Source organism: Chinchilla lanigera, unplaced genomic scaffold, assembly GCF_000276665.1.
Source record: "Chinchilla lanigera isolate Chin_1 unplaced genomic scaffold, ChiLan1.0 scaffold00048, whole genome shotgun sequence".
Classification (NCBI taxonomy): Eukaryota; Metazoa; Chordata; class Mammalia; order Rodentia; family Chinchillidae; genus Chinchilla; species Chinchilla lanigera.
Genome location: NW_004955449.1, coordinates 5,559,448 through 5,583,404, shown reverse-complemented (window position 1 = coordinate 5,583,404; position 23,957 = coordinate 5,559,448). Strand labels below are relative to the sequence as shown.

At 41.9% G+C, this 23,957-nt stretch overlaps 1 protein-coding gene across 1 annotated transcript in view; it reads left to right on the top strand.

The window, feature by feature from the left end:
• Nostrin (nitric oxide synthase trafficking) overlaps window positions 1–20,193 on the top strand; it is a gene marked incomplete at its 3' end in the record, with an annotated part of 57,126 nt that extends 36,933 nt beyond the window's left edge. Inside the window, 8 exon segments of the mRNA XM_005393274.2 lie at window positions 6,102–6,200; window positions 6,300–6,425; window positions 10,867–10,975; window positions 12,039–12,127; window positions 14,922–15,047; window positions 16,029–16,143; window positions 17,042–17,131; window positions 19,506–20,193. Coding sequence (XP_005393331.1) covers window positions 6,102–6,200; window positions 6,300–6,425; window positions 10,867–10,975; window positions 12,039–12,127; window positions 14,922–15,047; window positions 16,029–16,143; window positions 17,042–17,131; window positions 19,506–19,642 — 891 coding nt within the window.
• Window positions 20,194–23,957: the final 3,764 nt, after the last annotated feature.

Sequence of the window (23,957 nt, the reverse complement as noted above, 5' to 3'; positions counted from 1 at the left end):
TCCAGGATCTTTGCAAACACTGGGCTGGAGGCTGACAGTACCTCAAGCCCTCTCCTGTGCAGCCCATGCAGTTCCTCGGACCCCACCTTCCTGTAAGCTCCCTTCTGCCTCCTGAGTGCCTGGCCCAGCCCACTGGACCCAGCTGGAGACAACCTCTGTCTATCAGTCCATCCTTGCAGCACACTCACTCCCAGTAATGCTACAACTTGCTTTCTGAGCTTATATGCATTCAGTCTACACCAATTCCTTCCCTCACATGTTACTCTAGTCATTCTATATCTCCTGTAAATTTACATGTTCGAATTTACATAATAGAATTTACACATTCTATATCTCCTGTAAATTTACATAGTCGAGACTCTGTCTCAAAAAACATGTAACAATGCAGGCTGAATTCACTGAAAGCATTTCAGTAGAAGTGCAGTGGGATAACTGGGGACTTTCCATTTCATTTTTTGTCCATACTTTCACCATCTTTCTTTAAAAATTGAATATAACAACTCATTTTAGCCCAGCATGTCGGTGCATAACATAATCCCAGCTGTTCAGATCAGGGAGGTGAGAGGAGGTGAGAGGAGTCCAAGTTCAAGACCAGCCTAGGCAACTGCACAACATGTTGTCTCAAAATTAAAATGGGGGGGACGTATAGCTCACTGGTAAGTTTGATCTCCAGTAACACACATACACACACACATGCACACACACACACACATACACACACAGAATTCATTTTAGAGCCCTATACAGTGTCTTCTCAATTCTTGGTACTCTGTAGGTTGCATTTACCAGTTCTTTCAGAGAATACTCATTGAACTATGCTCAAAACAGTTTCCTATTTGAGAAATATAAAGTCTGAAGTGTGGTTATTAAGTGATGAAACCAATTGCACAAACCGCATGTTAAAATTATCCCTCTTACTTCATGGTCATATTATATTTCTCTTTTTCAAGAAGAAGTAATTCAATTGATAGACATATTCTACAATAGATTTTTTAAAATGATAGCTGCACTATCAAGAATTCCCAAGAATCAAAGGCTTGGTACTGATAATACTTACTCTAGGAATTATTTTACACAACCATTTCCAATGTGTGTTGAAGCTTTAAAAATGTTTCTTTTCTCCTTGGGTATGGTGGTGCATGCCTGTAATCCCTGTACTTGGGAGGCTGAGGCAGGAGATCTCTGCAAGTTTGAGGCCAGCCTGGGATACATAGTAAGTTCAAGGCCAGCCTGAACTACATAGTCGAGACTCTGTCTCAAAAAAAAAAAAGTTCGTTTTCTCAACCAGTGTTCCTCATCTGAACCAGAGAACAAGGAGATGATCTGAGTGGCTGTTCTCTCTCTCTCTCTAAGTGGCCAGTACCACTTAAGCGCAGACAGATGGCAACTCAGTATGGTTGTGTGTCCCTGAACAAGGGCCTACATCCTGAGAATTTAATCAGAGGACCATTTCATTATCTGAACATCCATAGACACCTAGATGGCGTAGGTCACTCAGTGAATGGGGCCACTTGGTGCAACAAGCAATGAAGTAAACATGAGATGTGTGAAACTGTGGCTTCATACTGTTTTAGGGTAAGTTTTTACAAATAGAAATTGTACCTTCAAAGACAGTGATTAAAAAGTATAGCATAATAAATACATGGACATAGTACACAATTACACATGCTATACTCTTACACAACTGGCAATACAGAAGGTAGGTTGACACCAGCATCACCATAAGTGTGTAATGTACTGTACTGGGCAATGATGTTACAATGACCACAATTTCAGTAGGTAATGGGAATTTTCAGCTCCACTGTGATCTTATGGGACCACTGCATAGATGGTCAGCATTGATTGGAAAATCTACATGCCCATATGAGTATATGAGATGTGATTAAACTATACAGTTAATGTTTAAATCAGTTGAATTATTGTAATAAAAGACACATTGCCATTAATTTTCCTCAAAATACTTCCCCTTACTTCAATCACTTTTATCCCATCATTCTTGTGAATTTTTGAAACAGTTCTGGAACTCTCTCATGCATTTTTTTGTGGTTGCCTTAATGTCCTGAATTGATTCAAAACACTGACAATAATTTCTATCCAATAACAACATTACAGATTGTCTCATCCACCTTATTCACTGGATCCATACCATGTGCCTTCTAGCTCACCTCCAAAATCAAAATTTTAATCAATTCAGGACATCCGGGTAGCTGTACACAACAGCTCAACTCAAGACACACAAGAAAGAAGACTTCCAGAACTGCTTCAGAAAGTGACAAGAATGATGGGATAAGTGTGTTTGAAGTCAGGGGGAGTATGTAAAGGGAAACTCATGGCAATGTGTTTTTTACTGTAGGGAATTTTTAAAATATAACTATTCTCTGTCTTTTTTTTATCATACCTTGTTCAGATACCTTAGGACAGGGGTGGCAAACCTATAGCACACATGCCACAGGCAGCCATTTGTTATCATTTAAAGCCCTGCAAGGTTCGCCATCACTGCCTTAGAATATTAGTGCTTAATTCTCTCCTAGGACCCATGCTAAGAAAAAGTGATTTCCTTTCTACAAATCTGTTTTGAGGAAATAACTGAAAACAACACCCAGATTTCTGCTGAAAATACATTAAAATTAAAAGGGAAGAAACAACTCAAATGGCTAGCAGAAAAGTAATGACTAAATTGCCTGCACAACTGACCACTATGAAGTGATCAAGATGGTATTTTCAGAAACTAATGGCGTGGAAAATTGCTCAGGTGTGAGGAAAAGATTGAATTCCAAATCTGAATAATTTGGTAGATAATAAGAAGATAAAAATTATACATACTCAATAGTCCAAAATATATCAGAATATTGATAGTGGTCATCTCTGGGCGGAAGAGTTGTGAAGATTTTAGAACGCATTTGACTGTTGCCTTTTGTGACCCTAGGACAATGTTTCAAGGCACCTAGTATATCTGTTAAAATGCAGATTCCTTCACACCTCCCAGACCTGGTGAATCAGAGTCTCTAATTTCAGAAAAGGGGTCCAGGTGACTTCTAGTCATTCAGGACTTCAAGAACCCCTGGCTTAGGAACAGCATGATACTTCTTTTATCAGTTTTATGAAAGCAATTTAAATGAAAACACAGTTCCACCAGGGTCTTTTTGTAGTCCAGACCTGAACCCTGGAACAGCAGGAACTGGATAAAGAACGAAGATTGTGGATTATTGTGGTACCTGCGTTCCAGACGGGCTCTAAATCCACTGTCTCTTGTGGTCTCGGTCTGACCACAGCTTTTTCTGTACATGTTGTCATGAAAATGCAAGAGGACAGTTTGAGGTCCTTCCAAGTCTTATCCCCCATCGCCCATCTTATACAGAAAAAAAGGATAATAGAAAGCAATAATTCATGTAATGAGATATGGATTGCCCCTTCGCACAGTAGAATTTATTTCCACCTCTTTTCATGAGCAAACATAGATCACTTTAATGATTTCCCCAAAATGTAATTCAGATCTGTTAAACACGACTGTCTCTACCAAAGGACACTGGTTATTTTAGTCTCAGACTGATGCTCCAGGCGCAGCACTTGTCAAAGTACAGAAACGGCCACCCCCAGGGCCCAGTGTGTTGGAAACCTGGCTTTTTTCTTTTCTTCCCTGTCTCTTGCTCCTAGTGGTAAGCCGGAACAGCTGCTTTCTAGATCTCTTTATGTAGGGTAAGGTCTTTTTTTTTTTTCTTTTTTGAAGAGTGTCCCATTTGAGATCCAAACAAATGAGCAGAATTTGTTTCAGATATTTATTGTGAGCCATTTTGATTCTGCCCTTTGAAAAAGCAATGTGTTTGAGAGCGTGTTATTCTGTGTCTTTTATACTCTATCTGGGAGGCAGAAGGGCAAATGCTCACATCCAAACGGCTGGTGCCTGTGATTTTGGAGACTCAAGAGACTGCCAGCAGAAACAAAGGCATTTGTTTCCTGCTGACTTACAAAAATTGTGTAGCTTCTAGGGGGTCGGAGGATGTAGCTCAGCAGCACAGCACCTGCCTGGCAAGCACAAGGTCCTGAGTTCAATCCCCAGTACCCAAAAAGGAAAAATCGTGCAGTTTCTGATGCATTTAAGAAGAGGGCCACAGGCCACAGCTCCCGGCTTCCTACCCAAAGGTCAGGACTCTGGGTTCAACCTCTACATTTGCATGGGATTGGCATAGGTGTTCAGTTACCACCTGAGCCAGTGAAAGCTTGCATTTGAAAGGACTGTTAAAAAGCTTTCCAACCAACAACGCAGAGCACATGCAGTGGAGTATTATGCAGCATTAAAAGGGAGGAACGTTCTGGCACGAGCCGCAGCATGGATAAATTTTGAAAACATGCTAGGTGAAATAATCCAGACATAAAGAAATGTATGTTATGATTCCTCTTACTTGAGACACTTATATTAGTAGAATTCTGTAAGACAGAAAGTAAAATGATGGCTTCTGGGGCCCCGGAGAGAATGGAAATGGTCAGTTCTTATTTCATGGGGAGAGTGTCAGTTTTATAAGATGAAAGAAGTTCTGGAGATGGGTGCTGTTGATAGTTGCACGACAATACAAGTGTATGTCGACACCGGACTATATACTTAAAACAGTCAAAATGAAGCTGGGCATGATGGCATATGCACCTGTAATCCTGGCACTCAGGAGGCTGAGGCAGGAGGATCACTGCGAGTTCGAGGCGAGCCTGGGCTACATAGTGAGTTCAAGGCCAGCCTAAGCTACACAGAAAGACCCTATCTCAAAAAAAAAAAAAAAAAAAAAAGTTAAAATGGTACATTTTATGTTATGTGAATTTTACCATCATTTGCAAGGATGTAGTGGACCATCATACTGGGTCAGGGAGGTGGAGCCACAGTAGTACCATAGGAGACAGACAGGAGAGCTTGGGGAGCCCTGTGGTTCTCCCTAGCCCCATGCCCACCAAAGACAGATCTTTAGACACAGCGCACTTCTTCTTTAAGGCTGTGTGACCACCAACTTTCCCCAAGCCTTCTTCATGAAACACTCCTGCTGAGCACTTTTTACTTTGTGGGACCCAGGAGATAGGACGACAGCCATAAAAGCACCCCACCTGGCTGTCTCTTGATAAAAGGGTAAATTGTCCTTATAAAAAACATGATGGAGAGAATTTTGTCTTGGACACCTGTTGTCTCTGTCAAAGCCCAAAGTCTTCCGGGTGCGGCCCTGTTCGGAGCAGCCTCACACTGCCCCCGCGTGGCCGAAGGATCTCCCTTGCACACCCCACCGGACCTCGCTGAGCTTCTGTGTCCTCCCTCTAAGGCATTAGTCAGCAACTAAAGCAGCAGGACTCTAATAAGTGACTGTTCCTAAAATGTGTGGTGCCCCTTACTTCCTTATTTACCCCTCATCCTCAAAGTCATGGAACACCAGTATGGAATTGTCATCCCACGTAGCCATTCCGCTTTCAAACAGCAGGCTTGGGGCTGGGGATGTAGCTCAGTGGTGGAGCACTTGCCTAGCATGTGCAAGGACCTGGGTTCTGTCCCCAGCCCCGTAATCACAAAACAAACAAAGAGTGGACCCTGACCCTTGGCCTCAATTTTAGGCCAGGATTACAAATTCATCAGACTTTGGGACTCTGTTACTGCCAAGTAACCTCCTTAGCCTGGCAGTGTGAGTCTCATCTTTGCCCGGCAGAGACTGACAGACTCGTGCACTGAGATATAGGCTAACACTCATCTGCACTAGGAGGGATTCTGGTTGTATCTGGTGTCTAAATGCATTTCCAGCATGTGAATATGGGTTTTCCTGGGCTTCACTCTCCTTTCCCAGAAGTCACAGATACTTCTTTTCCTGTCCTTCTTTGTGAGCATCAAATAGCCCATGGTATCTGTGTAAATGGCTTTTGGGACAAAAGACCCTGGAGAAAGCTTTTGAGTTAAGCTCATCTTAAAGGAGGATGATGGACACAAAGTCACATATCTGTCCTGGAAATCTCCCTCCACTGTCTGCAGTGAAAATACAAGCCCTGACAGTTAGCCCAGACTCCCTGCCGATGTGCTAGTGTTCGACGTGGGACTTCAGTTTTGCAGAACAAATGGTTTATCTCATTTTCATCCTCTTCAGAGCATCCTGGAGCTGGAGAAGGAAAGAATTCAACTTTTATGCAACAACTTAAACCAGTACAGCCAACACATTTCTCTTTTTGGCCAAACCCTGACCACAGTGAGTCATGACAATTTCTCTAGTTCTGATGTGCACAGTAAATACTGGCCGTAGACAATTCCTCACCACCTCTGTTTTCTGCTGTTCTTGGCGTTACAGTGCCACACCCAGATTCACTGAGCCATCAGCAAGGTGGATGTTGAAAAAGATGTGCAGACTCTGATGGAAGAAACTGCAATGTTATCGACAGAAAACAAATCTGAGTTCCTGTTAACAGACTACTTTGTAAGTAGGGAATGGCAGGAAGTTACCTGAGGAGGGAGGGGCTCGGGATACTGAGAAAAAACTGAAAGTAACTGCCGAGTAACTATTGTTCTGTAAATGAAAATACTGATTTTTTTCCATGGCTCATATAAATAATTACATGGTGTATGGTTTACAAACAGCAATGAAAATATATCTTTGGTATTCTTTGGAAGGAAGTCAGGAAGGGCTTTAGGCAGAATCTTCTTGTTCGGTCTTTGGCTTAGTCTGTTTTATGACCCTGGGACAGGGTCCAGCAGACTGAGTAACTCGTAAAGAACATTACTTGGATCAAGGTTCTGGAGCCTGGGAAGTCCAAGATCCAGGGACTGGGTCTGGTGGGGGCTTCATTCTGCCACATGTGGCAAAAGGCATCAAGAAGGCGAGACAGCAAGAGAGGGCCGAACTTGCTTTTATAACCAGCCCACTCTCGCGATAACACCCTTAGTCCATTCAGGCAGAGCCCTTGTGACCAGTCACCTCTTAAAAGCCCCACCTGCTAACCCCACTGCATCAAGGATCAAGTTTCCAACACATGAACTTCAGAGGACATTAAACGCAAAGCAGTCTTCTCTAAGAGTCATTCCAGGCAGATGCGTCTCATGGTCTATAAGTAATGCCCGTGTATCACATTGTGCCTGGACTGGTTGTCTACACAAATCACCCCCAAACTTAATGACCTAAAGCAGACACTGGTGAGCTCACAATTCACAATTCACATGGGCCAGGAATCCAGGCACAGCTTTGCTGGGCCCCTCATAAGGCTGCAGGCAAGGCATCCGCCTGGACTGGAGACATCTTAAGGCTCTGCTGGGAGAGAATCCACATCCAAATTCATGCAGGTGGATCCGTGGCCAAGCTCGTAGACTTCCAGTGCTTTCTGGATGTTGGGAGATCTGTTTCCTTGAGGTATGAGATTCTCTGCCCAGATACATGGCATCCTTTGCTCCCCAGAAGGAGAGCCAAGATGGCCAGGAAGGGATCAGGGTCCGCTGTAAACTACCTCAGAAGTGACAGCTCACCCTATTCTGTTTGTTAGAAGCAAGTCAGGAAGTGTGGCCCGCACTTGGGGAGGAGACGGCACAAAGGTCTGAGTCCTAGGAGGAGGGAATCATTATCAGAATTTTTCACGGGGTCTTCCCTTGGAAAGCTTGAGCCAAATCACCTGGGGCTTTTGAAGGCATTTGGGTGTCTACTGCATGAGCGTCCTGGCTGAAAAACTGGTCATTGTCCCCACAGCCCAGGCATCTTGTCTCTGCTATTTTGGGGGTAAATCTTTGTCTTTTTGGATCAAAGATGCTTCAAAGATTTTGGCCTCTGCTTCCCTGTTGTGAGTCTTAATTGTAGTGTTCTTTTCCCCTTTTCCCCTTTTCCCCTTCTCCCTTTTCTCCTCCTCCTCCTCCTCTTCTTCATCCTCATCCTTGTCCTCTCCTCACCCTTTCTCCCCCTTCATCTCTACTCCTCCTCCTCCTCCTCCTTCGTCTACTTCTATGTGAGACAGAGTTTTGCTGTGTCCCACAGGCTGGCTTCAAATGCCTGGGTTCAAATGGTCCTCCCACCTCAGCTTCCTGCGTAGCTGGGACTACAGGTGTGCATCACTATTCCCCAAGACTTGCTTCTTTGGCAGTGCTGAGTCAAACCCTGGGCGTCATACATGCTACGCAAGCACTCTACCACTGAGCTACACTGCCAGCCCTTGGGTTATCAAATAGTTACCAAAATCTGCACAAAGAATTTCTTAAGCTCTTGCCTAGGCCCTTTGCTGTATTTTATTCAGAATTTTGAGTTCTGATTGTGGCCCTCTCTCTCTCTCTCTCTCTGATCTATCTTCCTATTCCACTGGCCACATCTTCTTATTGGATTAAATATAGAGCTGAAGCCTACAACACTGGACCCTTGCTCAGGGAGCAGGAAGTGGGAAGAAAGGAGGTGGGGCAGGACTGTGGGTCCCAGTGGGGAGCCGCCATCGATTTCTGGAAGTCTTTTTTCTACCTTGATCACAGGGAAGTTTATTAGCAATAGCAGCTTCTTCTCAAAGCAGAAAGAAGGGTGAATGTAGGAGTGGAAAGGGAGACTTGATCGCAGAGGGAAAAGGCCTTTCTTTTCCTACAAATAGTGCGGGTGAGCCCTCAGGTGGAAAAATGTACAGCAAAATAATATCTACTACTTTCTTATTAAGGATAATAGAAATGCTCATATCAACTAACCTGTCAAAAAATAAAGGTCATGCCCCCTGGAAATTTGACTAGGTTCTATCAAAATATAAGGAGGTAAATATAATGATGCATCTTTAATTGGCATATTCTTGGGGAATTTTTAATTTCTATGAAACCATTGCACTAGAACTCATAACTACATATCTAAATGTAAGAGAAACAACAGTTTCAAAATGAGTGAATAGAATTGTTTTTATAACCTTAAAGCAAAGCCCTGCAATGCCTGACTTTATACTCATTGGCATAAGCGTAGGTTGGCTTTTGTCCAGTACTGTGAAGCTTACGTGGACCAGGATAAACAAGGAGAACAATCTGAATTGAAAAATGGGAGAGCGGGTGGTTACTGTAAATGTGAAAACGTTCGTGTAGTTACTGTAAATGTCACGTTCAAAAGGTTGTGTCTGCAGTTTATGGGCTTCCTCTGATACTGCCCTTCTCCCTAACAAGTGCCTGGGAAGGAAGGACAAATTTAAGAAAGTTAAAGGATGGAAGCACACCCCATCCTTGGGTCAACCCAGGAGGCTCAATCTGTCCCTGGAAATGCGTGCTTAAGCAATCGATGTCCTTAAACAGGCAGGTGAAGTCTTGGGCACATGAGCCCGGTGGTGACGGCATTCCTCCAAGTAGGAAGGACCGAGGGCTGCGTTAGGTGTCCTTGCAGCACGAGCCGAGCCACCTGAGGATGTGGCTTCAGCGGGGGCCTCAGCTGTGGGCAGGCACATGACGGGGTAGTAAGAAGTTGGGACCAAAGCACTGTAGTGGTGTTTTGGGGGTAAGTGCTTCTGTTTCTGCCTGGGCCTTCCTTATTTCTCTGTATGACAGGAAAAATAAAAACCAACCTCACATAAACGTTGCAAGAAGTACATGTAATAAAGGCTATAGAGGAACTTTTATAACTGTAGAAGGCACAAGGTACAAATAAAATATTTTCATGGATTTATTGCCTTTTTATAAAGGCTGCTCCCACTGGGCGTAGTGGCACACGCCTGTAATTCCAGCACTTGGGAGGCTGAGGCAGGAGAATCATTGCAAGTTCAAGACCAGCCTGGGCTACAAAGTGAGCTCAAGACCAGTTTAAACTGCATAGTGAGACCCTCTCTCAAGAAGATAAAAAAAAATAAAGGCTGCTCCCTTTGCTCTACACCCTCACTTTCCCCAATTTGTGATGAATTACCAAAGCTAATCCTCCCAGTGGTACTTGGGACCCTATTTTTTCTCCTTATCACAGAAACTTGCTTCATTTTTTTCTAAGTCATTTATTCCCCCTTTGCCCCACAGGTTTCTGCCCTTTAGGTTCAGCCCCCTCTCTACCTCACCCCACCATAATTTATTTTTATTCAACCCTTGAAATAATCCATGTGAAAACTCAGAACTCAGTAATGGTTCCTCGTGGCCTGTGTGACCTAAAAAGAAATCTGGCCTAGTGACCTAAAAAGATAACTTGTTCTTCTGTTTTTGCTCGAGCAGATGTTGTCCTTGCTGTTCCTGACAAAGTCCCAGAGTCCTCCCGCTCTCCTTTGCTTTTGCCCTTTCTCCTACAGGAGTGGCCGCCGCATCCCTTACTCGGGATGGCTGGAAAGTCCTCTCCAGTCTTCCGGCCTCCTCAAATCTTCCCCCTCCACCGCCCTCAGCCACCACACCACTCACGAATGTCTGTGGCCTTGCGCTGCTTGTTCTCTTAATGTTCTACTGCAAGGCATGGCAGAATTATAAACCCATTTTGGGTAGGGCATGTGTTTTAACTCATGAGTTTCCAATACCAAGCCTGAGGAACACTCCTTCCACTCCTCAGACCGTCCTAGCCTGAGAAACACACACAATACTTTATTTGGACCCCTGAAGGACTCTAACTTCAATAAAGATAAATTATTTTCAGGAGCAACAAAGATCCAGCCAATAGATTTACTTACACAGAAATTAAAACAACTACAATAAGGCTCCTCCTCCAAGAATAATTTGTTCTATTAAAGAACATGCTCAGCCATGTACTTACAAGCTATGAACAAGATGTCTTCTTATTAATAAGGTCTAGAACAAATAGAACAATGTGTGCAAAACCAAAGATTAGCCTGATTTCATTTCTAGTCCTTTTGATTTTTTTATTCTGTAAAGTTAAAATTAAATGCAGTCAGTTAAAGTCTCAGTATAATTGAGAGTAGCAACTCTTATTTTTCTCAAGTTACTAAACATCTCTTTTTTTCCTAAAGGAAGAAGATCCTAACAATGCGATGGATAAAGAGAGACGAAAATCTTTAATAAAACCAAAATTGTTGAGACTGCAAAGAGACATTGAAAAGGCCTCCAAAGACAAAGAAGGTGTGTGACTGTGTCTTTGAGTGGCCTGACAGAGGACAGCATCACACTCAGAGGTTTTATTCTGAGTTAAGATTTGTCCGCTTTCACTGCCCGGGGCAGGGATCATCCCACTTAAAGAACCCCATTGTCAAACCCAAGTTGTGAATGAAGGAGAAAAGTTTTAAAAAGGAAGCAAAAGCTCTAAAATGACATTTTAGCCATTTATGAGAGCTGTATATGTACTATACTACCATTTTACTCTGTTCCTGAAACTGGCTAGGAAGAGGTAGTTTTGTGATTTTAAATATGGTAAATCTACTGTGCACAGAGTTTTGGCCAGTTCTTTCTTCTTTCCTTCCTCCCTTCCTCTCTCTCTCTCTCTTTTTCTCTTCTTTTGTTTTTCTACAGGGTCTTGCTATCACTCAGGCTGACCATGAACTCACTACGTAGACTGCATTGGCCTTGAACTTTCAATTCTCCTGCCTCAGCCTCCTGAGTGCCACCTCACCCAGCTTGTTTCTTTCTTTTTATTAACTTTATAAATAGGGTAAAAATCAAATTAAATCCTGTACTTAGAAGTTAGACATTTTAGAATGTGAAGCAGCTCTAAAGTAACACATACTAAGAACAACTGTGCACTTGTGATTCTAATATGTCTCGATTCGCGTGCACCACAATTCATCGCAATGTAATGCGGACAGGAAACCCAACAATGGTTAGTGACATAAGTAGAAAAATTAGGAAGAGCCTAACATTGTGTAAACGTTAGCAATTCTTAGAATGGGCCAAGCAAAAGGAATTCGAAATTTCATCTTGAAAAAATAACAGTCAAGCTACTTTAAGCACCAGTACTTCTCAAATTTTGTTAAATGAAGATAAAGATAAATGAGCAGTCAGTCGATTTACCATTACTCATTTCATAAAACTTAGTAACAGCTAGAGACAGAATGGCCCTACCCCTCAGCCATTTAGGAAACCTACTGGCATTACTTCAGGTTCAGGATCCCTTTGAGCGTGACCGACTTCCAGCTGTGCCCTGCTAGGCCAGGATGAAAGGTGACCAAGAACATGGTTTCATTTCCAGGCCTGGAACGAATGCTCAATACATACTCCAGCAACTCGTCCTTCTCGGATGAAAAGAGCCAGAAAGACACCGCAGCGTTAATGGACGAGGTAAATATTTGCCCAGTGCAGTTAGTGATGAAAGGGTTATTTTTAGAGTACTGGTTTTCCAGTCTTTTGCTGTTTGCCTTTCCTTTCTGGTGATACAGAGCCACCTAGGAAAAGCTTATCGGGCCAGTTCTTCCTTAGGTAGCGCGAGCAATCTGGGAAAATCCAACTACCTACAAATATTTGCTTTAATGTCTTGTAAAAGAAGGAAACTTAAAAAACAAAAAGGACACTAGGAAGAAACACTTGTGTCTAAAATAGAATTCCTCCAATGAGATTCAGTCTTTAATGAAGCCATGTGCATTTTAACCCAGTTAAGAAAAGTGATGAAACACAGGGTTTGGAGGTGGCTCTGTGGGTTACAGGGACATGGGCAACTTTAGTTTTTTTCATCTTTAAACTGGGCGTATTGGTACTTACCTCATAGAGATTTGTGAGAATGAAAGGTTGCTTAAAAGATGCTAGCACAGTGCTCAGGAGTTCAAAACTGAGTACAAAGGGTCCTAAATTAGTGGTGGTTTCACTTAATGATTTTTAAACTTTACAGTGATGGGAAACCATACTCATATATCCATCCTGATTTTCACTTCCACTATTTAATTCGTGAAGCAGGGCAGGGCATAGGCTTGCCAGCCTTTTTATTGAAAGCCTGGAATCTAGAGCCCCACAGATGTCCGCAGGGATGATGGACACGTTAGCCACTGTGGAAGAACTTCCGCTAAAAGGGTAGCTTTTAAAACTTTATCGAGGCATAAAAATGAACAGATACCTACATGTGCAAGATGTGGATTTTTGCTGTGATTTGCTTGAATGATCAGAAGAGGACTTAGATTAATCTAAGAATAATTCAGACAGAGAGAAAATTGTTAGTGTTTGGAAGGATGCAGAAACCTGGGTCAGCTTTCTTTGCCTTTCCTTACCTAGTTTACCTCTTGTGACAGTAACACATCCTGGCACTGTTGGTGTGCTTCGGTGAAAGCAGCCAGCTGCAGCCAGCTCCAGCTGCTCATGTGTTTAACACAGGCTTCCTTTAGCAGAGCGGCTGCTGGAGGAACCAGCCTGATGCTTCATGTGAAAAGCAAGGGCTGCGTGTGTTCCCTGGGGGACAGAGCTCTGACACACTGCTGCAAGAATGCGTGGCTACAATTCACAGGAAACCATAAGACAGATGGTAGGACATTTCTTGTGACAGCATGAAAAGTTTAGTTAACAAGTTCAATGCAAATCACATCTACCAAAATAAAGTCTTGAGTATATTATGATGCTGTGGAGTCTCACATTTCTTTGGTTGCTCTCGCACAGAATTTTAGCACACTCATTACCAGCAAACAGCAGGTATTAGAGCATAGAGCACACACTAGTCTGATTCACACACAATGTGGGAGGACCTGACACCTGAACTCAGGGCTTAGCAGCCAGTGAAGGAGCAAGCAGGACCTTCAAGCTGAGGGTGACAAGTATCCCAGTGACTTTCTGACACTTGCCTGCATCTGGGTAAGGGGAACTAGTCGCGTTGGGAGATGTCGTGTTACCCAGGGAAGGTTTCTTGCAAAAGGAAACGTTGCTTTATTTAAATTCTTTCCTATCACTTGTCTCTTGGTCCTTGAAGTGTCATATTTGAATCAGGAATGTTGGCAAGGCATATCTAGGAGAAAAGTTTCAGAGACTAGAGGCACTTTATTTAGATGTTGCCCACATACTGGAAGGAGTGTGTGAGAGGAACGAGACATGTTCTCTGGTGCTTTCAACGTCTGATGGGAGGGGGTCGAGGGGAGCTCTTGACTTTGTTTTAGGTGAGGCTGCCCCATAACGCAGTGGACCGCACCAAGGATTAGAGACCTTTGCCATTATTGGAAGAATTATGTCCTTGGACGGGACCTCCCCTTCCACCCAGCAAGGATGTTAGGTTAGGAATCCCCCTGCTGGAGGCATAGAGAAAAGAAGTAGTAGTGAAGAGGGGGTGGGTCAGCAGGAGCCTAGTTTAGATTCTGCTGCTTCCCTTCGACTGAACAAAGCCTGACAAAAATGTCCCAATAATGATGCAGTTCAAGGTCAAAACAAGAATAAGAAGAGCTTAGGAGTTTGTGTTCAACTTCACTCCTTATTTTTATTTGAGACAGTCTCACTAGGTAGCCCAGGCTGGCCTCAAACTCATGATCCTCCTGCCTCAGCCTCCTGAGTGCTGGAGTGACGAGCCTGTGCCTGCCTCCATGATTGGCAACTACTCCTTATTTTTAGAATCAAATACACTAGAATATTATTTTCAGTTTTGCAAGTTTTACCACAAACTTTCTGCAAAATATAATACCCTACCTCTTTAAAGGAAAGGGAAAACAAAACAACCCACATCCATTGTTGTTTGATCCTATTGATGTAAATTCCGGTTGTTAAAATATTGAGCTATAATTCAATTGCCCGGCCTCATGGCTATGGAAAGTGTACCTTCGTGATCAGCACTCATTATTTCCTTCCTTGTACCCACCTGAAAATTGCATAAAGCTGCTCACTGCCACAAAATACCGAGTAATGTATCTAACACTGTTTCTTCACCCTATTTACAAGAGTACGGAGGAGGACACGCTCAGCTATTAAGGCTTTTCTCCTAATTGCTTTGAGGGATATTTTTCTCTATAAGTTTTTTATTTTCAACATTTTGGGTGCCTATCTATACACAGGCGAATGTGTGCTTTTCTCGGTCCCTTGGTCATTTTGAAAGTTATCCAGAGATCCCTTTATCTGCACAGTTGTGCCTCATTTTCTAGACATTTTCTCACATGGGCAAATGCTGTATCCACAGAACAATTTGAAACTAGACCTTCTGCAAGCGAACTCCTACAAACTGTCATCGGTCTTAGCAGAACTTGAACAGAGAACTAAACCCAGCCATCCCTGTAGCAACTCCATCTTCAAGTGGAAAGAAAAGGTAAAACAGAAGAGACTGGTTGAAATTTCTTGACTGTGCTTACTAGGCAGAGTGGCGTAGAGTGGCCTTGAGTCAAAAAAGCTGTTATGAGTCACATGTGCAGTATGTCCCAAATCCTTATTGCAGAATTTTAAGATAAATTTATTTTCTTCATGTAGAGCACAATAAAGAGCTAAATAAAAGCTAAATAAAAAAAGAGCTAAATAAAAGCTAAATACATTCTGTGTAGACTAAGTTGCTACAATGAATGTAAAATACTTTGTATTTCTTCTTCCTTTTCATAGTTTAACTTTAGCCTTTGAATGTGTTCTTATAGTAAAAGTTCTATGACACTGAAATTTTAGTATTTATGCAGACCTAAATTGTAAGACTTTGTGATATGCATTTGTCTCATTGTACCACAGTTTAAACACAGTGCAAAGTGCATAGTCTGACGCATACATAATGTAGATGGTGTGTAAGTGCAGTTGTAGAAGTTCCTGCTCACATGTGTCTTTCCAGTGTGGAATATTTCAGGAACTGGTGATGACCTGCGGTGGGTACCTATTCCTTGCAGCTGTTTCCTGTTACCAAACAGAAGGGGGAGCTGTAAGCATCTTGTGGTGAAGGGACAGTACTCTTTCTAAGAGATTCTAGAGCTCTAAAATGGTCTCAGTCATTTAGACAGTAATCATTTCACTTGCTTGTAGCCCATTAAGGTGCAATTAGAAGTAACACTATGAATGTTATTCTTTGGCCTAGACATGGAGATCTAACTTGGAAACACAGGCTATACAATACTGTATACCTGTCTAATTTTGAAAATAACAAGCCTTCAGAATCAAGAGAATTTAAACAAATAGTAAGGCTTAGGAATATATTGAATAATTTGTGTACCTTTTGCCCCAATTCAAAAAATAAATTTCTGAGTTATTTTTTATGACTACTTATAATAATAAGGTTGTTTAAAATGACTTTTCCTTTTTTTAACTACTTGAACAGGAGCATACTCATACGTATGTAAAGATATCTCGGCCTTTTTTGACAAAGAGATTAGAGAATGTTTTGAGTAGGACATCTTCCAGTGGGCAGAAAAATTCAAGTTCTTCATCTCCAGGTAACCGGATGCCCAGAATCAGGTTGGGCTGAGCCCTATCGGTAAAGCACATTGTTACATGTAAATATTCTTTTCAGAGCCACATTGACCTATATTTGCTCAAAGAAATTTACATTTCAGTTGGGACTGATTAATTTGTTAGAATCTAAAGTTCTGTGTACAGATGTAACCCAAAGGTAGGAAGGAGTCAAGAAGAGCGAGTGCTGGAAAAACGTTTATCACAAGAGAAGTCGCTGCAGGTGTGCGGAGATAGCATCTACCATACTCCCCTCCCACACCTGCCACCTGCTGTCCACCGGGTCTGCTGCACCAGCGAGGAGCTTGGGCTGTGTCTCCACAGCCCCTCCTAAACGTCTGCAGCTATTCTGTCTTCTCAGCAGGAAGCACAGTGACAAGGTGGCTGGCCAGGCCACTTGGGCTTGGAACTCACACCCTTTATATTAAAAATTCACCTTTGCATTGTTTAAGAAACCGTACCCTAAAGAATCACAACAAGAAACGCATGTTTCACATAGCCCCGTCTCTATCTGAACGGTATTTTCCCAGCATGCATGCACCTACCCGAGTCATTTAATGATGCTGAGATCATCTGGGAAAAAAACTTTAAAGTACTATCTTTATTGTTACAATGACAATAACCTTTTTCTGCAGACTTATTATTTCCTACATTCCAGTATGCTTTGGGGCTATATAATGAAAACAATATTTACACATAGCAGGTATGTTGTGAATGCTTATTAAATTGAGGAATGAGTACTAGGTAAAATTACACACTTTCCTTTTGAGAAAATTTCAATATATTTTAACTCTGTGCCACACCATTAAATAAGAAGAGTTCATGATCCTACTGTTTGCCTACGAACACAGCATAGTAATTACAGTTTGATCCAACTTCTAGCTTCCGATGCAGCCCAGGTTGGCAACAGTCTTGGCAAGGCCTTATATTCTTTTCAAGCCAGGCAAGATGATGAGTTGAACTTGGAGAAAGGTAAGATATATTCTCAGATATTTTAATTACCTTTTCGTAATAAGATCTCTGATATGAATAAAATTCTGTCTTAGAACAACAGTCTTAACTACTAACACCAGATCAGTTGAGATTTTTACAATCACCCTTCTTGGAAGATAAAGTCCTGGAAAGCTACATAAAGCTCACGTAATGATCAGAGCTAACAGTTATGTCGTGTTTCTCAGTACCAGACATTGCAAGCATTGTTCAATTTAATATTCATAAGAATATTATTATAATAATATTCTGAGATAGGTATTGTTCTTTACTCTCATTTCACAGATGAGAAGACTGATGCACAAAAAGGTCAAGTACTTTGGGTAAAGTCCTAGGCGGTGGTGACATAGGATTTGAACTCAGAAACTCAGTTATGCCTTTGATCACAGTGCTTCCCGGCAGCCTGGTGTCAATAGTGGGAAGTCATCAGAGAACAGCTCTGCCTTTTCATGGAGTGACTTCTCTTGAGTTAGTGTAAGAAAGTTCTAGAACCTGGGTCAACTGACCCTCAGCTTAATGGTTGTGTCACTGACCTCCCAGGAAAGTGTTTTATGGCCAGCCTAAAGATTCAGACCCCTTCCTTTTATCACAGATTTGTATTGAATGGGGAAAGGTATCACATGGGTTACGTAGGCCTTGATATCATTAAACAAGAACAAGTCTCCAGCCTCGGCTCCTGATGTGTCCACATGCTGATGTTAAAGCTGAGGCAGAGATCTGGAAATAGAACAGCTCATGAGAAAACCCTTTGCAGTAGGAGAAAGCTTATTGTTCAGGAGCGGGATGGCTCCCAGAATCAATGGAAAATGAAGGTGGCTTTTGTAGCTAACTGGGTATTCCAAGTTTTAGTATTGTTTAGTGGAAACTTCTTTTTCAATGTGTTGGTCAGATTTTTCCAGGCAATTATTTTTTCTTTGTGAATAAAAATCACTTCCCAAGGCCGAGAATTTAGCTAAGTGGCACAGAGCCTGCCTGGCAAGCGTGAGGTCATGAGTTTGATTCCTAGTACCAATAAATAAATAAATAAATAATCACTTCCCTGATGTCACCTAAAACTCAGGGGTTTGAGTCTACATTACAGAGTTCCAAAAAATGGGTTATCTTGTTTCATTTCTTTTTTTTTTTTTTTTTTTTGGTACCAAGAATCGAACTCAGGACCTTGTGCCTGCCAGGCAGGCCCTGTGCCACTGAGCTATATCCCTGGCCCTCTTTTCAATTCTTGGTGGTTTGCAAATTGCGCTTTGTGCTTTATATTCTAAGTGGTTTCATTTAATAAAACATAACACTGGAGGCTGAGGGAAGCTAGCAGTGGAAATTCAAACTAGGTTTTCAAATTCCTGTTTATAAATTTTGTCCAACAATCTACTGATCCCAGAGAACTCTTTAGAGGGAGAACTCAGACTGAGAATATTGCCTACAAGAGTGAATAGTGCTTTGGCTGGGGATATAGCTCAGTGGCATAAGGATTCTCTCACAAGAGAGGGCTTAGCCAAAGAGTTTGGGGCATCAAATTAAGTATTATGGTGATCGATATCAGGGCCTTTAAAAAAAAAAAGAGAATTGGACAACAATTGTGTTTCTTGGGAATACTATTTATTTGAATTCTTGCTCTAAAAAAGTATTACCTTTAAAATGATGTTTTAGCTGGGCATGGTAGCACATGCCTGTAATCCCAGCACTTGGGAGGCTGAGGCAGGAGGATTGCTGTGAGTTGCCAGCCTGGGCTACAAAGTGAGTTCAAGGGCAGTCTGAACTGCATAGCCAGACCCTGTCTCAAAAACAAGACAACGAACAAGCAAAAAAAAAACCAAATAAATTGATGTTTTATTAAAGTTATCTAAACTCACGATTGGAGAGCTATATTCCCACGCAAAGCTCTGAGTTAGAATTTGGACTGTGAATTAAGGTGTAAGGGAGAGATGTTCAGATCTTAAGAAAATATTGTTAGCTGTGACCCAGTCTCGGGAGTCAGCACACCAAATTATCATGGCCGTTGTCCTGTGAAACCTTTAAAGCATAGACACAGCAAAGAGTTTGGTTTGCTGGCAGCAACCCACACACTCTACACAACGCAAACCAGGCAGCATGAGGTCCAGTGTGATTCTGCTTTTAAGCAAACTATTTCATGGCATAAATAAGTTGTTTATTATTTCACCTTTGTTAGTATTCTCTAGGTTATGCCTGCTTTACAAAGAGCTATTCAGTAGATTTTGCTTCATCTGAACCAAGGGCAGAAAATGATGCAATTTGGTAACTTTGCAAATGTACATTTTCATGAAAACATTTACCACTCAGGCTCTAGCATATTGTCAAATTGCACACATCCATTTGTCTAATCAAATGTGCATTTTCACAGGAGACATTGTGACCATACATGAAAAGAAAGAAGAAGGATGGTGGTTCGGATCTCTCAATGGAAAAAAGGGCCATTTCCCTGCTGCCTATGTGGAAGAGCTCCCTCCAAAAGCTGGGCACACAGCCACACAGGCATAAACCAAGAGTCCACACACACCGCCTTGCACACTCTGTACACTACACAGTGTACCGCAAAGAAAGCTAAGATGCTGCTCTATTTGCAAGCTTTGCTTTTTCAGTGAGTTGTAGAGTCCTATCTACACGTCCTACCACTTTGTTCCCATGGTAATTTGCTGAAACAGAGTCAGATAAAAAATGAATACGTAGAGAGAGGCAGGGAAGAGGCTCCCTGGTTCCAGAAGTTTCTGAATGCTCTGCGACCCCAGATATGAGCCAGTGAATCCCTTCACATAACAGAGAGAGGTGTTGATCTCATGTGGGTTCAGCCACTTGTCCAAAATCACAGCAACCTGGCAGTGCAACAGAAATTTTTAGTGTCCTTTTCTCTAGACGTGGGTAGCAGCAAGACACAGCAGGCCTGCAAGGGGTCAAACAAGTCCTGAGAGATGACAAAGAACACAGTGAGACAGATCCAGGTGAACAGATAGAAAAATAAAAGATCAGGAGAGCTGGGCGTGGTGGCGCATGCCTGTAATCCCAGCACTTGGGAGGCTGAGGCAGGAGGATCTTTGCCAGTTTGAGACCAGCCTGGGCCACAAAGTGAGCTCAAGGCCAGCCTGAACTGCAGGGGGAGACCCTGTCTAAGAAAAGACAAAAAAAAAAAAAAAAGATCAGGAGCCAAACTCAACAGTCCATGGGATGAGAAGGGGACATGAGGGACATGAAGTCCGATCCCAGGCAGAGGGCCTCAAGGAAGAATGGAGTTTCACCCTGAGCCAGTGCCCTCCTTTATGATGGCTTCTCACACAGCCCCTGCACACCACCAACTGCTCGTTGAGTGAGTTCAGGTATAAGCTGGAGATGGCTGGGGTTATGACGACAACAGCAAAGTAGACAGAAAAGAACTAGGCAGGAGACAGGGCCTGAAATTCATGTTTCCTTGCCCATTTGAAAACGTCTTTTAGCAATTTGGATATAAGGCATTTTGCACTTCCCAAAATGGTGGAAGAAATCTTACACAGCTCCCTAGTGTTTAAACGTTAACAAGTGTTTTGAGCAGAAAGTCGTGGAAACCAATATGCACTATCAAAATGGAATATTTATATACCTTCCTCCAGTGACCTATGAGAAAAGCTTGGGAATGAGTGAAGCTAGGCAGGCCCCCCACCTCCTTCCAGGGGAACAGTTTGGAAAGGACACATTACAGCAGCAGATAGGTTTGCCTGAGATCACACGTTCCATGGGATGGAAGATCATGGAAACACCTGAGCATGTTCTTTTGTGCCAAATAGAAAGTCTGTGCTTTGAACTTCAATGTGAGTGTCGTAGTTACTTTTCTTATCGCTCAGACAAAATACCCGACACTTAAAGGAAAAAAGGTTTATTTAGCTCACAGTTTGTAGAGGTTTCGGTCCATAATCAACTGGTTCCAAGACAGTGTGGCGTGGCAGAGGGGCAACACAGAAGAAACAGTTCATGGCAGGCAGAAGGCAGCAAAGCAAGCAAAAGGACCACCATAATTCTTTCTAGCCCTTGTGTCTTATCCAGGATACTTAGGGTGAGTAGCACTCACACCCTTAACCCAGTGATCCTAGAATTGCACCATAAATCAATTCCACCATCATATACTCTAGATCCAGCCACCTGTGAAAAAGCCCCACTTATGACTGCATGAGGCTTAGGGTGACATCTAAACACAGGCCATAACATTAAAGGAATAATTAAAATCCAACATATTATTCCCCTAGCCTCTTTTTTTTAAAAAAAAAATCATCAAATTTTATACTTTTAAGAAGGAATTTTTCAAACTAAGATACATAATTTTTATGCTCTGCACCATTATACTCTTATGCAATATCTAACTCGACAGATATTTATAGGTGTAGATATTAGACCTCCAGGAACTCAGAATTCATTGCGTGAGACATAACTAACAACCTAGAACAGATCTGAAGTTTTAATGTCATCCTTAATGGTGTATTAATGAAAACTTTCTGCCTGTAGAAAGTTGGCTGAATAATAGGCCATTAGACCATGAGCAGAGATTTTGAATTTATATTTCCTTTTCATCTTCTTTCCATTAAGCTTTGATGGATGAAAAATTGTGTAGAAATTGATTGCAGCCTACACTGGACTGTTTTGTATAAAGTGATGATAATGATGAGTGGACCCTGAAACTCTTTGAAAGTAATTTTCAGAGAGACCTTTCTTCATATATTGGTTGTGTTTTGAGAAAATGTAAGTGGCTGTTCCTGTTTCAGAATGTTGCTGCAAATTCTTTTTGCATCTCTGACATTTTTAACTTCAAAGACATACTCTGGACTTTAACTAGATAAAATACAATCATAGTTGGTATCATAGACTTATTGAATACCTTTTTAGCAGGGCAAGTTTTCTAGTTGGACAAATGGAATGGTACCTCTTAGATTTAGGACAAAGTTAAATGCATATTGGGTGAAGATTAATGATGTACCCAAAGTCTTCTAAGTATTCTACATAGAATAAAATAATTTTTAATGTTAATGCTTTTACAGTGTTAATAAGTCTTTTACTAATTATATGCCACTAAGCAGTTGTGTATGTCAGGAAATTTTTAGCACCATTAATAATCTGAAATATAGGCTGTAGAGGCCACAGCCTGCTTCTCACAGCACACATAGATGTCATTCTACTTTATCTTCTTGCTACTTGAGTAAAAGTTGATATATTCGTTGTGCTAGCAACCAGAAAGATGTACAATTTTTTTTTGCATTTTCAATTACCCATAATTATTAATATTCATAATGACAAAATGCATCTTAGTGGCTTAAAGCACCTTATGATCCATCAAAAGGTAATATAATATTCAATTTGGGGTAAATTTTATTATATAGCATTATAAGCATTCAACTGATTAGTAGCTTAAGGATAGTTTAATTGTTCTTTCCTCTAAGACAAAGCACCTTCTCTACCCCAACACCTTGATAACCTTGAGGGATAATGAGCCTAGTTAAGAGTAAAAAATGTGCACTAGACTCAAAACCAACATGTCTTCCTGTCCTTTACAGTACCATAGAGGAAGAATGATCACTCGGGGAGGACAGGCCTGGGGGGTAGGGATTAGAAGGTGGAACTCAAACTTGGGCTGGAGAGAGGGACACCACTGTTGCAGAGAAATCCCAAGTCAAGGGCCTCCCACCCTCCATTCCTGTGAGGAACAGGAGGACTGCCCTGAGACTGTTCCCGAGGAGCAGTCCCAGGCGGGGCCTGCGGCAACCCTCTAAAGATGAGATAGGAACCTCAGCTCACACTGGGCAGGTTCTGGACTCTCCTCATAGAAAAGAGTTTCAGCACGCATCAGTGAAAGGTAAAGGGAGACTTGTTTTAGGAAGAGCTCACTCAGGAGTAGAGCAAGGTGGCCAACAGTGTGGCCTGGGGGTACATGTGATCTTGGAGCCATTAAGGTGGCTGATTTAGCATGCTTATTCTCTGAGTTGTTTATCGGTCTACCTGATGTCTGTTTAAGTAAGGTCAGTTTGCCCATTAGAGGGTTAAAACAAAAACTGACTCTCATCAATGAGGCTAAAATATAAACTTCTTATGTGTTTGAAATGCAGAGCTATGGTACCACTGAAAATGGAAATCTTTGCTGGAACTTTTGGAATAGATGGACTTAAAGCATCTGGAATTCGTAAAAGTTTAGGAGTGATGAGCCTGGAATTAAAATAGGCCGAGGGATGAAGGGACAGGTTAGCTCAGGTAACTTTGCTTATGTCTTAAGCTGGTAGTTTCCATAACACTAGATTCCTGTCTCCTTCCCTCCTATCTTTAATTCTCCCACCCTCCTTCAGAGCCACTGCCAGGGTTCTGAACACCAGCTACTCTGCCCCGGTTCCCTGAAGCCTGTAGCTGCTTTCATTTTAATGAAGCCAATTTTTATAAAATATAATCCCTGCTTTCAAGACCGCTTATTCTTTTTTTAATCATTCTACTTCTATAGAAACATGAAATCATATCAGTTCAAATTTGTCTAGAGTCTTTAAGAACACTGACATCACAATTTCCCTACAATATACTATAGAAAGGCAACATAGTGCAGTCTAGGTAAAGCTCAAGGATTCAGGCCTCAGGCTGTCTTCTGCGTTTGAATACCAAGTCTAGCACTTACCAGTTGTGTGATTTGAAGTTACTTAAACACAGTTCTTTGAATTCCTCATCTGCAGGACAAAGTTATTGATGGTATCTACCTCATAGGCTGAAAGAATATGAATGAGCACATTCATGAAAAGGGCTTAGAAAAGTACTGGGCTCATTCGAAAGCTGGAAAAGCATTAACTAATTATTCTAAGCTGGC